Below are 15,562 nucleotides of genomic sequence, written 5' to 3'. Positions count from 1 at the left end.
AAGGTAATTGTAGTATAAATGCTCATGCAAGGTTGTTGTCCCCAAGGATTGTTTGACTAATTTGTAATTAAATCAACTCTTAATTAACTATTAAAATAGATTTTTATCAAAGATTTGAGATTTATGAATTTGAAAAGATTAACTTAACAATAAAAGAAATATGACAATTTGGAAATAATGGCAGCAAGGAAGAAAAAAACAGTTTTTAAAATTAATAATTTAGAGGAATCTAGGGTTTAGCCGTCACCGTCACAATCCTATGCAATTCTATCAATTACTTATAAATTTCCACATACATGCTCTGAAGGTTAGGTTTCCTAATGCATATTTTCCTTGTGATGTTCAAGCGAAAACGTATATCTAACATAGCATGCAATCCATCTGTGATATTTAGATAAGCCTCATTAGTTTCGTGAAAACCTTCTGAAAAATCATACAACCCTTAAGAGCGTGATGTTCGCCTTAAGTGAACTTACAATTACTAATCACAAGAAGCCCTCCTCAATTTTAGGGTGATGTTCTAACATAAATTGCATCAAATTACTTGTCTAAATATCCTAATGGTGATCAATCATTAAAATATATAGATAGTTTTAATTGCAACATTCTACTGTTTTCTTCAAGAGCAAAAGTATCTTATATCATCAGGGTCGAAAGCAAAGGTATCTTATATCATGTTTTTCCCTTGTCATTTTATTTGTCCTTGTTCTTACCTGTTAGACAAGGAGAAAGAGAGCAATCAGTCGGAACCTGAAATCAAACTTCTGATCTGGAATTGATTGCCTGAAACCCCTTCCCTAATTGCTTACCCTGCATTGCTCTTGAGTAGTCATCTTCAATTGTTGTTAGGTCTCAGATTTCCTCATCAAATACCTCAGAACAGTTGATATGATGTTTTCTTTTTACACTAAAGATACCAAGCATGGATGAGTCGCTGAGAAGTGATGTTTTGAAGGATCATTCAAAGGTAAATGTTGCGTACCACTTCTACTATGCAAGGGACTGAAGCAGAAAGATCAATGATGAGCCCACAGAAGCACCACTTCTACTATGAAAGAAACTAAAGCAGAAAGATCAATGATGAACCCATAGAAGTTCAAGTATGGCATTGACACGCATTAGCCTAAAGAATTTGAAATTAGGGGAGATACTCATCAGGGAGAGCATCTAAAACAGATCAAGATTTTAACGAGGCAGCCAATAATGACATATGGCCATCCAAGGGGGAGTGTTGTAAAAATGCATGGTAAATACGAATGTCGATTATGAAATTCAAGTGTGGATGTTACATATGAGTGCATTAAGTAAGTGTGGTATCCATTAAGTGAGTGGTAGGTTTTGATTTAACATCTTGCCTATTCATTTGCCTATAAGGAAGGCCAAAGTGTAAGAAGAGAAGACAATACAAAAAATAGGAAGAAGAGAGGAAGAAAATATGAGAGACTAAAGAGAGTTATCTTTGTAATCCTATTTTTTCAGATTATAAATGAAAGCATCACTACTGCCCCGAGGACGTACTCTAGTCACATAGATTGTAGATGAACTTCGTAAATATTGTCACTACTAGAAATTTGGCTATAAGCCACCCTTTTCATTGGTGGCTATTGTCAAGTGTTGCCACTCACATTGGTGGCAAACCTCTATGGCCACCAAGCACCCACTAAACTAGCGAGTGTGGCCTATGTAGAAGACTCTTATTGTAACAATGACTACCAATATTGCACTAGTGCCTTTCTTGCAGTGCCACTCTAATTCACATCGGTGGCAAAGTTGTAAAATAATATTAAAAAAAAAAGGATGCCCTGTGTGGGCACCCAAATTGGAGTATCATATTTCTTCTTCTATTTTTGATGAGAAAACAAATTGTTATATCATTAAAATATAAGAATACAACTATAAATTTGCATAATTGATATTTTATAGAATTTTGTACAAATGTTGGAACCAAACTTTAAAAAGTCTTCGAACCCTTTGTTTCCAAGAGCTTAATCATCTCAATAACTTGAATCTGATCATCAGCTGTAGCCTGCACCCAAAATCAAACCCACAAATTTCGTAAGAATAACGTTAACTTAAGTCCAACTGAAAGTGATTAGAGTTGAGGACAACACTGAGATATGATCATATAAATACCAGGGAAAAGTAGATTTTCAAGGGGTTTGCAGTCATAATTTACCATACAAAATCTCCACAAATTCACTGCAACCCTTCTGCAACTTCAACTAAGAACATATTAAATTGACAAGTTCATGAATATGCAGACCACCTTCAACCTTGAAACAACAAATGATCTCCCAATCAGCGTGGCTATTCAAGAATAAGATAAAGAAAGTATAGATACTATATTTATGACCAATGGGCAGATGACAAGATACAACAAAGCATTTACATATAAATGAGGAAGAACAGAAATGAGAATGGAATATCAGTGAAGAGCGCACGCATACTCACACATATAAATGCATTAACTTTTTTTTTTTTTTTTTTCAGAAACTCAAAAAACCAAGAAATTCCAATACAAGAGATCACCAACTAATGACCAAGGCAGCTACAAAACAGAAAACAAAAAAGTGAGTTCTAATTGAATTCATTTACATATACCCTACAACATTAAGACTTAGTAATAAATTTATATTCCTATATTCCATAAAGAAAAGAAACTCATCATATAGAACAATTATAGGTACATAATGATTTGATAAGATAACACTTACAACTGTGCAAGACCTTGCTATTGCACTAGCATGGTAGCAAAGCGTAAATTATTTTAATCAGGTACATACCAATCAGTTGTGAATTTTTTGACTGCAGGCTGTTGAAATACCAGCCACAACAATCTTAGCATCAACCTCATCCTGCAAGGAAATGAAGTTAAACTTAAAACAAATCAATCTAGGAACACATGTAACCTAAAAAATGTTATGCATTAAACTTGTGCTTCCAACCATATATTATATATGACTTGTCCTGCATGTTCTTCTTATATTAAAGAAACCATGATTATTGTTGCGTATACCTTAAGCTCTGATAGTACCATAGATACAACCCGATAAGCAGGGTTTTCTGTGCTTTCCACGATAAACAAAAACTCTAAGGGACCACCATAGAGAAAAGTGACCTGTTTTCGTTAATTAAACAAAATAGTTCAGACCTATATTGGAAGGAATTCATTGGATACAGATTCAACCTATTAAATCAGTTAGCAGAAGGATTTTGAACACTTCACCAGATAAGACATCTCTACAACATAAATACAGAAATTTAGACATGCCCACCAAAAGAAAATATAGTTTAACTATTTTAATCTAATATCACAAAGACATTGAGTTTCCAAGTCTTAGACCCAATAGAAAATAAAAATTGCCGCAATAAATCAAAATTGAAGAATTCAAACTTGGAATCGAAGAATTTCACAATCCTAGAAGCTGAATTCAAACAAGAAAAAAAGAAAAGATAAATTGAATAATATAAGTAAAAAATAACCTGAAGAAGGGGCTGAAAGGGAAGCTTTGATGAGGGTTGAAGGCTATGACTTTACCCAGATTGACTTGAATCTGCTGTTGAGGGGTCTTCATTGCTGCGACCATGTCCATGAACTTGCTGCAGTTGCTTTTCGTCTTCTCCACCCTCCCTCCCTCCCTCTTCTTTGCAAGCCGCATGCCTTCCCTTCACCGAATCTCTCTCTCTCTTTCTCTCTTTCTCCCCCGCCCTCTATCTCTCCTCCTCTCTATAAGCTACATGCTTTCCCTTCACCAAATCCCACACCGTGCCGTCGGGGTTAGGGAGGAGGTGAGGGGTTGAGAGAGAGAGAGAGAGAGAGAGAGAGAGAGAGAGAGAGAGAGAGAGAGAGAGAGAGAGAATGGCTAGGTCGAAAATTAGGGTTGTCTAACTTTGTATTTATTTGGGGATGAAACTACTGTAGAAAATGATTATTAAATGAAAAAACAATTATTTTTGACAGATAAAAAGGAGAAGATTGAAAAAGAAATAAAAAAAAAACAGGTCCCAAAGTTGAAAAAATATGTAAAAAGTCTTTGGTGTAATTTTAAGAAATAAAGTTAGTTAGCAGACACCAATCATTGGTTGCTGATTTCTTAAGGCCACTGATATCAGTGACAACCCACTGTAAAGCCACAAAAAAATAGTAAGAGTAGCAGCTTATATCTATGGCCACCAATTGCAAAGGGTGTGCAAAAAATGGTGTGCAATGAGCATAATTCTAGTAGTGTGTGTCTTATTTCATTTATTTCACTACACACAAACCGTCGATTTTACAACAATAATGCTTATGCTTAGTTGATGATTTTTCATACAACTGGATCAGAAGTTAGTGGGTTTGTATTGACTCTCAATTATGAGAGAGTATCTATGCACCCTATTCATAGTCCAGTGGGGTCATTCATCCAATCAAGGTTTGTCACGTATTTAGAAAGTGAACTATATCCGTTTCACATGAGCTTAACATGTGGTGAATTGGTGATAAAAGAGTATCTCTTGTCAATTAAAGTATATTGGTTTAGACCAAAACATGGATACTAAAGCTGCACTCAACCCCACATTAGGTTGTACATTGGTTTTAACCAATATGTTCTAGATTGCATGCGAAACAATTAACTATTGACAAGAGATAATGAAAACAAATCGATAACCCAAAATATGCAGTTTGTTTGCTCTAATATTCGATAAGGCTGTTTGACTAGGGTAAGAGCATACAAAATCGGATGTGATCAAAATACATAAGATTCACTACTTTGTAAGAGGTACAAATAATGTGATCGGAACACCCTACACGAACTCTTATCGTGTTTGAAAAGCCAACGAAAGGCATGGCCAAAAATAACCCATTATATGCTTATGTGACGAGGCCTTAGCAGAGCCACAATAAGGTCAGATGGCTACAAATTTAAGCCAAAAGAGTCAACATTCTGAAAGAACTTTCAAAACTCATTAAGGCGGTCTTTTTTCGTACCCAAAGGGCAAAAACGACGTATGTCTTTCCTTCGTTACTTGGTTATCAAGTAACCAAAAGGGTTCATTTGATGTATAAGAAGGAGAAGGTTCAATCCATCCATAAAAAAAAAAGAAAGTGATGAAATTGGAATTTCACCATAAAACCAATTGGTAATATGGGGAGTAGTCCAAAATCATATAAGCTCAAAGCAGACTTTGTCCCTCGCCTATGTGGGACAACTTTTCTCTCAAATTTCAACTTTCAACACGCCCTCTCACGTGGGGCCGATTTTCAAGCCTACACGTGGACAACAACTGGGTGACGCGTGAGCAAATGTGGCCTTTGGGCTTTCACACGAAGGACAACCTACTCTGATACCAGGATGAAATTGGGGTTCCATCATAAAACCAATTGACAATATGGGGAGTAGCCCAAAACCATATAAGCCCATAGCAAACTTTGTCCCTCACCGATGTGGGACAACTTGTCTCTCACATTTCAACTTTCAACAGAAAGTAAACCAGAAAGTAGTCCATGGAGGGTCGTGATAGGCGAATGCTGATGGCATTCTTCACTGGCTTAGGAAGTCGGAGGGTCACTTGTGGGCATGCATGGCTCTGCTCGCGTGGATATTTGTGGAGCATGGAGACACGAAGCTCTTGGCGTTGCAGCGGTGTGGCTAAGGAAGTAAACGAAAGGGAACCCGGTACAAAACTATCATAAATGTTAATTTTCTAATTTTTTTTTTTTTTTTTAGGGTTTTATTGAGCAATGAAGGAAGTTCAAGTTCAATTCGAAAACCAAATACTAAATGGGGGAGCGGTCCAAGTTTCTTATAATTAGGTTCATGTCAGCTTTCTTAACTTTCCGAAATGGGACATTCATCACATCCTCACAATTAAGCAATTCGAACATGAAAATATATGACCTCAATAGTTTCTCAAAAACCCAGTACTAGTTTTTTGGCTACTTTAACAGATCAGTCATTGTACAGATACGCCTACAGATATGGCAGGTCTTGGTCCTGAAGAATAAGAGGTATCCTATCGTGAGGTCGATGACAATTTTTTCACACCATATGATGAGGTTCATGAAAGTTTCGATTATATGGGGTTGCAAGAAAATCTTCTAAAGGGCATTTATGCTTATGGTAGGAATTTAATTTCTGTTTGTCAAGTTTAGATTATCGGTTTTCCCAGTAGGCAACATCACCACATATTTGCTTTCAAAACTTTAGGATCCATTTGATAACCATTTCGTTTTTAGTTTTTAGTTCTCACTTGTCCTCTCCACTTCCTTTTTCAAGACGTTTCAAGTGTGTAATTTCTTTTATTTTTATTTTTTTGGTGTGTGAAGGTTTAAGAAGCCTTGTACAATTCAGAAAAGGGGTACTGTTCCATTCTGCAGAGGTCTTGATGTTATTGAACAGGCTCATCCTGGAACTGGGAAAACAGCAGCTTGCTGCACTGGAATTTTGCAGCGACTTGATTATGGTCTAAACCAGTGCCAGGCATTGGTGTTGACACCTAGGAACGATTTGGCGCTGCAGATGGAGAAGCTTATGCGAGCACTTGGCAAATATCTCGGCATGAGGGTTCTTGCTCGTTGGCACTCCCGGCTCTGTATTTGACACGTTTCACTGGGATCAGGCACTTTGCAGGGATCATATTAAGATTTTCGTACTGGACGAGGCTGATGAATTGCTTACTGGTGGTTTGAAGACCAGGTATGTTGTTAAGAATATTTTTCTTGTCAAACTGGCTGACATGTTAGACTGCCAATTTAGACCGACCGCGAGGTGAAATAAGATTTCACTGCATGGTTGCCCTTTTTCTCCCACTAATTTTGTGGTTTCGATTTTTGTTTGACTTGCAATTTAAATGTCCTAGCAATATTGATGTTTTGATGGTCAGATCCGTGACATTTTGCCATCAGTTCAGGCTGGCTTGTTCTCTGCTACAATGTCCCCTAAATGCCTTGTACTCACAAGGAAGTTTATGAACAAACCCCCAAGGATCTTCCAAAAGCCGCCTGATGAGCTCAACCTCGAGGGTTTCAACCAATTTTATGTCACTGTTGATCAAGATAGATGGAAGCTTGAGAAAATTTCTGAGCTCTATAACTCCTCTATCACTCAAACTGTCATTTTTGTTAACACAACTGACGGGGTGGAGTGGCTTGCTGACAAGATGCGAAACCGCAACCACGCTGTCTCGGCCATTCATGCTGACATGGACTGGGACACTTGTGATGCAATTGTATGTGAATTCCATGCCGGCTCTTGCTGTGTTCTCATCACCGACGCTGTCAAGGTGGATTGTATAGATGCGCCGCATCAGCAGCAGCAGCAAGAATCTGTTACAGTAGTAAACCATGATTTGCCGGATGATTTGGAAGATTATGTTCATCGATTGGGACCGAGCTTAAGGTTTAGAAGAAAAGGTCATGTCATTTGCTTTGTGGCGAGGGAGGAGGAGAGAAAGCTGCATGACATTCAAAGACTTTACAATGTGGACATCAAGGAGCTGCTAAAATTGTACCCTCATTTCATCTGAGGAGCTCTTTTTTTTTTTTACAATTCCTTTTCATTTTTGGGGCAAATTTTGTAATTGAGGATGAGGTGACATGGAAAATAGGTCCGTACAGGTTTTTTTAATTTTTTATTATTTTTTTATGCAATGATATATTTACATTAAAGGTAAGTCTTTGAAGTTTTAGACACTATTTAATGTGTATATATTTATTAACTAGCTTGAGTCATTCCATTACAATTATGTCAAAATTCTATTATGTGTTGGTATAACGCATAATTAGGTCTCACAAGTCTAATTAAATATTGTCACGTGGATTAAAAATATTTAAATAATGAAAAAACAACTTTTGCGTATGTATATTTAAAAACTTTTTTTTTTTTTTTTTTTTGTTATTTTTGTTTTGAACAAAGGTGGTGGGCTTAACCACATAATGGACTAATAATATTGTGGTTCGTATTCGTCTTTGACGAGAATTGAACTAAGAGCTCTCACTTACAAATGAAGAAGAATACTAATACTACTAGAATGTAGTATTATAAGTAGCATATAATTAAAAACTTAAAATATATAAAATTAAAAAAAAAAAAAGAAAAAAAGAACAAGAAAAAAAGATGATGATGATCTGTTCATCTTCTTCCCCTCGCACCCGAGCATAACCATGCCCGGACGACCACACCCAAACCCCTCATCTTCTACTTCTTATTCTTTCCTTTTTTATTTTTCTAAGTTTTTACTTGTATAAAAATAAAAGCAATTTTTTATAATTAGATTTGTGAGACTCAGTCAACATAATTGTAAAGGAATGATTCATTGATTTGCGATACCGATTTTCAGATACTGATCGATTTTCAATTTCAGTGACCATCCTGATTGGGTGGGTCAATTTGAGAGATCATTTTTCATAAAAACCCTACAAGTATGAATAAAACTCAAGCACACTTATTGTAGAATAAGCATTTCATATAACAATGAATAAGTCATGAACCCAACTAATTACTCTCGGTAATGCGTTACATATAACATGCAAAATGTATGTTATATAATGCGGGAAGAAAGTAACTTATTTGTAGTTGACGGCTAATTTTGAGGTTTGGTTCTTTCTTTCCGCATTGTGAGGGTTTAGAGAGTAAGGTTTTTACTATTGTAGTCCAACGATCAAGTCTTATGCGTAGCTTAACCCACCTAATCCATTATCTTTCTTATTAAAATATATATATATATATATATATATATATATGTTATATATGTTTATATATAATGGAGGAAGGAAAAGAAACTCACAAAGGACATGAGCGCCACAAGTACTCGCTACATACCAAGTGATGGTGGAGTAAAGATGGTCATATAGAAAGCTTGAAGTGGTGCAATGAATTGGATGAGTTGTGGAATTGAAGAGCTTCGATAAGATATTGGAGGAAATTAATTGGAATACAATTGGAGAATGGCTTTGATTCTAATTGATGGTGGAATTGAAGATATTCGATAAGGTATTTATATATTACATCAGTAATAAATGAAATTGAGAAATATAATAGATTAGAACTAAACTAATCTATAATAGAATTGAACAAATCTCCAATAATAAAGGTAATCTACTAACTGATTGCAATTAATCATGAATTGTTTTAGTGCTCAGTTAAAGCTTATTTGACTTAATTGTAAAGGCTGATAGATAATGTAATGATAGTTTAGCTATGTAACATTGTATTCATTACAAGCAATCAATATAAAATTGTATTTGTCCTATATTCTCTTCCTTCCTCTTCTGTATCTATATCTTCAATCTTTCATCAGTGTAGTTTGCAAGCAGTTCAACCAGAATAGACTAATTGATAAAAAAAAAAACAATGTCCTGCTTGCATAAAAGTTCAAATCCCAACCCAGGCATAATACAGTCGATTGTCAAGGGTAGCATTGTGAACCAATTCAGCTATTATTCCATGTTGTGGAGCCGATATTGGCGTGACCAAATCTAGTTGCACGGCTGGCTTCTTCCATTGTGGTCGTGGTGTTTGTCAAGATGATCCATTATCTCATCTTCATTTTTGTCTTGCGGAGGAGGTTCTCAACGGAGGTCTACTATATTTATTTGAAACTGGAAAGGTCAAAGCTATTTCTTTCCCTCAACAAGCTAAGATACCCTCTCTTATTCTTTATGCGGAAGATATCATTTCTATAAAGGAACAAGGCCAGTTTTGTGCAACTTACAAGCTTCCTACTTTCTTTGATAAGTGTGACTTAAATTCTGGACAATTTGTGCATAAAGCAAAGTCTCATGTTTATTTGGGTAAGTAAGATGTTCCTTGTCGATCTCTAATTTACTCTTGTTTGAGCATCCCGGGTTGGACTTTGTTTATCTTGGGATTTCAATTTTTGTTAGATGACCTAAAAGAGCCTATTTTCAAGTTTTGGCAAACAAGATTCGTAACTATGTATCTGCTTGGCGTGGCTATTCTCTCTCTATGGTTGGTTGGGAAGGTGATTCCTTATTAATTAATTCTATAGTTGTTAGCATGTTAAGGTGACTCTTTATTAATTCTATAGCTGTTAGCATGTTATCTCACAATTTTTCTATTTATACTTGGCCTAAGACCATATTATTACAAGTTCGCAATTTTATTTGGACATAGAGTACAAATTCTTGGGCCTATTTCCCTGTTTCTTGGAAGACATGTTATGCTCCTTTAAAGAAAGGGGGTCTACGTGTCACGATCCGATCTCAAAATATGTCCAGGATTGACACATGATGTCAGCACATATCAGGACAACCAGATAAAAATCAAGCTATATTAGTACTTCAATAAAATAGATGCACAAAACACCTATAAATAAAGCCAGTAGTCTCACAAAGTGAAGTACCGACAACAAACCATTAATTCAACAATGTTTTATCCTTTCATGTTATTTTATGGCCGCACCTAAGTTAGACTGCTTACGTACCCTAAGACGAGATCAAGCCAATCGTAGCTCACCTTTTTAGTAAGCTAAAAAAAACTTGTATTTGCAATGACTTCACACTCATGGCATTATCTAGCAAGAAAAACATAGAGCTCTATAACCCCTCAATGGAACTCGACGAGCACGATTCATTAGATTCCATACTACTTAACGAACCATCTAACAAGCAGGATTCTAGACCAACTCATCGGATACAAGGTTTTGGACCAACTCGAATGAACCATAGAGAAAGTAGGATTCTAGACTTACTCAATGGAATCCATCAGATATAGAGTTCTGGACCAACTCAACGAGACCACCCATATCATGTGTATGGTCCCCTAATGCGGATTAACGAAGCAGAGCCATGGGCATGCATCTAATAGTGTGGTCATATAATAAGGATTACCTAAGCATGATCACTCCTGAGAACATTAAAATCAAGAGGGTAATGACCACCCAATGTGTATAAACCAAGTACAGTCACCCTAGAATGTGTATAGTCCCCTAATGCGGATCAACCATGTAGGACCATATGCATACAGATTTAAGAATGATTCAGGACTTTTCTCGGTCAACGATACGTAATCTAAATCTACACGTCGGATATCCAATCCATAAATTCCTAAGAGCATCACATTACTCATATAACAACATACTTGAACCACATAATGATCGAATGATCGGATCTTTACCTACCACAAGGCCAAGTGGTGGACAAGTACGAAACTAAGCTCAAACAGTGGAATCACATCAAATGAATATAGGAAACAGATTTAGGGCATTAATATCAATCACATCAAATGAATAATAGCTGAAAAATAAAGTAGTTGAGCATGTTCTTTTTTTTTTTTTTTTTTTTTTGGCAGAAATACTTCTAACAAAAAATCAGTGTTTGACTGTTTGTAAACTTTTATGTAAAACTGTTGTAGCTATGGTAAATGATTAAAAAGAGTATGATGTTGGATGTAGTATAACATATTAATTAATTTTATTATTTATAATTTTTTTGCAATCTCTCTTTCAAGAAGCAGACTTTTTTTCCATCTCTCTCAACTCCCTCATTTTCGGATTTGGTTCCTCTCAGATCCCCTTCTAGAGATCCCAGGAATTAAGACAAAATGATCGTTCATCAAAAATCGTGCGATCATAGTTAAATGCTTTTTATGCAAAACGAAATTGCTTTGCTTTTAAAAATATAAAGAGCATTTAATTGTTACCGTACGATCTTTGACGAATGGTCATTGTGCCTTGTTCCCAGGATCCCGAGAGGATCCCTCATTTTCTCCGTCCCCATGTTCCCTAATTTTTTTTTTAGTCTGATTCTTTTTCATATGAGTGCATGGGACGATTCTTCATCTTCTGAAACTTCATCGCTTGATGGACGAGCATGAAGATTTGAAGGACGACAACGGTCTTCGCATGGAGAGGGAGCAGATCCGCATGATTGGTGCGATCTGAATGGGTGGTTGGGTTCTGTGTTTTTCTTGTTGGGCTTGGTGGTGGTGGCGAGATTTGATCGGAATAGGGATCAAAATAGGGCTGGTTCCCAGGTCGAATCGAAATAGGCTGTTTTTCTGCAGGCATGGTGCGATCTGAAGGGCTGGTTCCGAGGTCGGACACGATTTTTAACTAGTTTTCTAAGATATTGTTGACTTTTACTCTCTAGCCAAATTTGAGCTCAAATCCATTAGTTAAATATAAATATAAATTCATATAATATGATCACACCAACTTCAACCTTGTCAAAGACTAGCTTAATTTTCTACTATGGTATATTAGATATTAAATTTGAAGATTAAATTTACAATCTAAATGATGTGTCATTAATAGCAATAAGCACGTTTATCAACGTTTAAGTAATAAATCAATTATCAACTTTCATATGTTTTAGTTTTCAAAATTTTATCTTCAAATTTAGTTTTCTTAGCATTACCCTTTCTCATAGCCAAAGATTAACCTTTTTTCAACTAAAGAAGACTATCTCTAACCTGTATTATTAAGTAGAATTACGAACTATTCTAAAACAGCAGTTTTCACCATTGAAAAGTTATTATTTGTTCAAATTATGGGATCCCTCAAAATATAGAGCAAAGAGGTTTTGCAAACTATGCTGAAAGAGTAATGCTAAGAAGATTAAATTTGTAGATAAAATTTATAAACTAAATGATGCATCACCAATAGGAAATGAGTACATCAACACCTAAGTAATAATTCAATTATCAATTTTTTTGTCATTTAGTTTATAAAAGAGTAATGCTATTCGTACCGTATTTTTATACCACATTTTCATATCACCTTAGGACATTTAATGTGGACAACCACATGATTTGAAATAATCAGATTTTTAAATTTAGTTCATTATTTAATAAACTAATAATTAAGAAAAACTAGTTAATTAAATGATAATTGTAGTATACGAGGAGTTTTTCTCCTTCATTTCCTTGGGTTTTGCAAATTTTTCAAATGACGTGGCTGTCTACATCAGATGCCACCTAAAGTGGTAAAGTGATATAGAAATGTGCTATAAAAACATGGTATGAATAACATTACTCTTTATAAAATTTGTCTAAAAATTTAGTCTTTCTAACGTTACTTATGCTAAAATAGACCCAATCAAAATTTTTTATAAATTAGGGAGACTAACATAATGGGGGGTATTAAACTGTGCAACTTAGGAGGTGTACTGAATTTGAATTTTTCAACGTCCCTAAAGTTGTAAAAATGAAAATAAAAATATCTCAAAAGTTTTTTAGCAATCCATCATATGCAATTTGCAAAGTCAAGTCTTTGAAGGCACGCATTATTATAACAATCTCCCAAATCCAAAACTTTTATTCAACTTTGCCGGTTTCTTTCATGTGTGTTGAAACTCGGTCAAACTTGGCAGCTACTTTCTCGTACAATATGACTCGCCACACCATATGATGAATCAAATCTGAATTTCATAAATTTTAAAATGATTTCATAATTAATTACCACCATGATTTAATGATAGTTGTTGGCAATCTATGTTAAATCATATAAAACATCACATTGATCTTCTTAAATTTTGATATCAATAAAATATGTACACACACACATCCTTGATGATGTCAAATTGGGGTATACATGAATTGGTTGTATGTTAATGTTATACAATAAATAACTGAAAATAACCCTGCAACAAAGTTTGAAATCAATATTTTGAACTGGAGAGATTTTTCAATGTAGTTGGTACTACGGGGTAGTACACCACGTGTTACTATACAAATGGTAGGATATGTGTGCTAAAAAGTTAATAACTTAAAAAATAAAATTTTCACCACTTCTATTAGAACACGTGGTGTATCACTTGTGTTTCCGTTACAATGAAAAATTCTCTAACAGTTCCAAAACTAGGAGAATTAACAAAAAATATTAAAATACATATGCCGGTTATAGTTTAGTTGGTCACCATAACGTGCTCGTTCGACTCGAGTTTGAGTATCTTTCACTATAAATTAAGTCAGACTAAAATCACGTCTTATAACCTGCGTGGGTTAAAAAGTTAACTAGGATAGTATATCTCAATATTACACTTAAAAGTTTGAATCTTTCTTCTATAAATTTGAACAGTTTAAAATATCGGAATATTAGAACATAAAAAAATAAATATTTTACTAATTCTCACGTTCACACAAACACATGACGCACCAACAAAGAAAAGCCAACCCAATAAAAGAAAAGTCTTTGCCTCCCATTCCCTCCTCATTGTCTTATTGTCATCCTTGCATAGAAACCTTCGAACTCTGTCTGCTTTGTCTCCTCTTCTTCTTCTTCCCATGGAGGATTTCAGATCCAAGTCATGCAGAGATGGGAGAGATGGAAGGATGCAGATGGACGTTTACTATGGAGGCAAACCAGGTGCTCCTCCAACAAGCATGCAGGATCTCAGAAGTTACAGCTCAAATTATGCAGGCTCTTCTGTTTCCCAGCCAAACAGCCATCAGATGGTGGTGAAGGATGGGAAGCTGAAGAAAGGGAAGGGCAGCCTATCCGCCTCGAAAAGCTGGAGCTTGAGTGATCCGGAGTTGCAGAGGAAGAAGAGGGTTGCTGGGTACAAAGTTTACACTGCAGAGGAGAAGATGAAAGGGTCTCTGAGGAAGAGCTTCAAGTGGATCAAGAACACCTACACCCAAGTAGTCTACGGATGGCGATGATTCGATTAACGGGTACTTTGAGAGAAAAGAAGAAGAAGAAGAATAAATACTTTATTGGTTTTTTCTTTTGTATTCAGGAGTTTTTGTTGTTCTGTGCATTTGTGAAGGTTATTATGCATCTGTCTACCAAATTAATTATAAAAAGTAATGGAATTCAAAGATTTGGTTTTAACTTCTTCAGCTAAGCAAGAAAACCTTGGTCTATGATGAATGTTTTCGGGCTTCACTTCGAATTGTTGAAGGTGTGTTGTGGAGATTTGTGTGCTTCTGTTTTTTAGACAATGAGATGTTTTGTTTGCTCTAATATACGACGAGTAGGGGTATTTCAACTTGGGTGCAATGGGGCGGGCATACTGCCGTGACCAACTGCCCTAACCCGCTTTGTATGCTTTGGGTTGATGGTCTGGTTCTGATCTGGTCATGACTTAGATTAAACTCCATAACTTGTCAGGGCTCCTTTCTACTTTTGCATTTCTTTCAATGCTTGCAGGTTTTTAGGTGTACTCAATTCTGCAGTTTGTTTGGAATGTAACCCTGCCGGATTCCATTCAGAAAGATTAAAATCCCTGTATTCGATCTTCTATGTTGCAATCACAAAAAATGGCTCCATTATGGTCTTTGGCACCCTCTAAGTAACTGTCATTCAGGCTACACTGGTGAGTAACTATACTTCTCAATCTTTGTTCTTTTTGAGCTTTTCATGATTTCAGAGAGATGTTTTTGCTGGGAGCGGATGGTGAGGTGTGAATTCAGATGGTTCTTTCATTCAATTCGTCATTTGAGATTGTGGATAAGAGTGGATGGATCAAAAAGGCGCGATGAGGTATAGATTCAGTCGATATTTGATCTAAATGTGTCTTGATGGAGTCAAAATACAGTTTCGATGCTCTAATTATGTTTCAATGAGATTTATATGCTGCAATCTGATGCGATCTAGATATGTTGTTCTAGTCTGTAGA

The 15,562-nt window shown here is 35.7% G+C and overlaps 1 protein-coding gene, 1 long non-coding RNA gene and 1 pseudogene across 2 annotated transcripts; 2 read left to right on the top strand and 1 right to left on the bottom strand.

Annotated features, from left to right (window-relative positions):
* Positions 1 to 1,851: 1,851 nt before the first annotated feature.
* LOC103961549 lies at positions 1,852 to 3,697 on the bottom strand. The gene is made up of 2 exons (XR_007259450.1): positions 3,017 to 3,697; positions 1,852 to 2,855 (listed from the first exon to the last, which is right to left on the bottom strand). It is a non-coding gene; the product is annotated as an uncharacterized LOC103961549 (long non-coding RNA).
* Positions 3,698 to 5,507: 1,810 nt separating this feature from the next.
* Positions 5,508 to 7,847, top strand: LOC103961575 (annotated as a pseudogene).
* Positions 7,848 to 14,210: 6,363 nt separating this feature from the next.
* LOC103932761 lies at positions 14,211 to 14,775 on the top strand. The gene has a single exon (XM_009342405.3). It carries the CDS (start codon positions 14,226 to 14,228, stop codon positions 14,601 to 14,603), a length of 378 nt encoding a protein of 125 aa, XP_009340680.2. The 5' UTR covers positions 14,211 to 14,225; the 3' UTR covers positions 14,604 to 14,775.
* The last annotated feature ends 787 nt before the right edge of the window (positions 14,776 to 15,562 follow it).

The sequence above is a fragment of a genome, unplaced genomic scaffold (assembly GCF_019419815.1).
Source record: "Pyrus x bretschneideri cultivar Hongxiangsu unplaced genomic scaffold, Pyrus_bretschneideri_v1 Contig26, whole genome shotgun sequence".
Classification (NCBI taxonomy): Eukaryota; Viridiplantae; Streptophyta; class Magnoliopsida; order Rosales; family Rosaceae; genus Pyrus; species Pyrus x bretschneideri.
Note: the sequence above shows the minus strand (reverse complement) of the source record. Positions and strands in the feature narration are given on the sequence as shown.

Coding starts and splice junctions, on each gene's coding strand:
- LOC103932761 (XM_009342405.3), top strand. CDS start 14,226: ATGGAGGATTTCAGATCCAAGTCATGCAGAGATGGGAGAGATGGAAGG.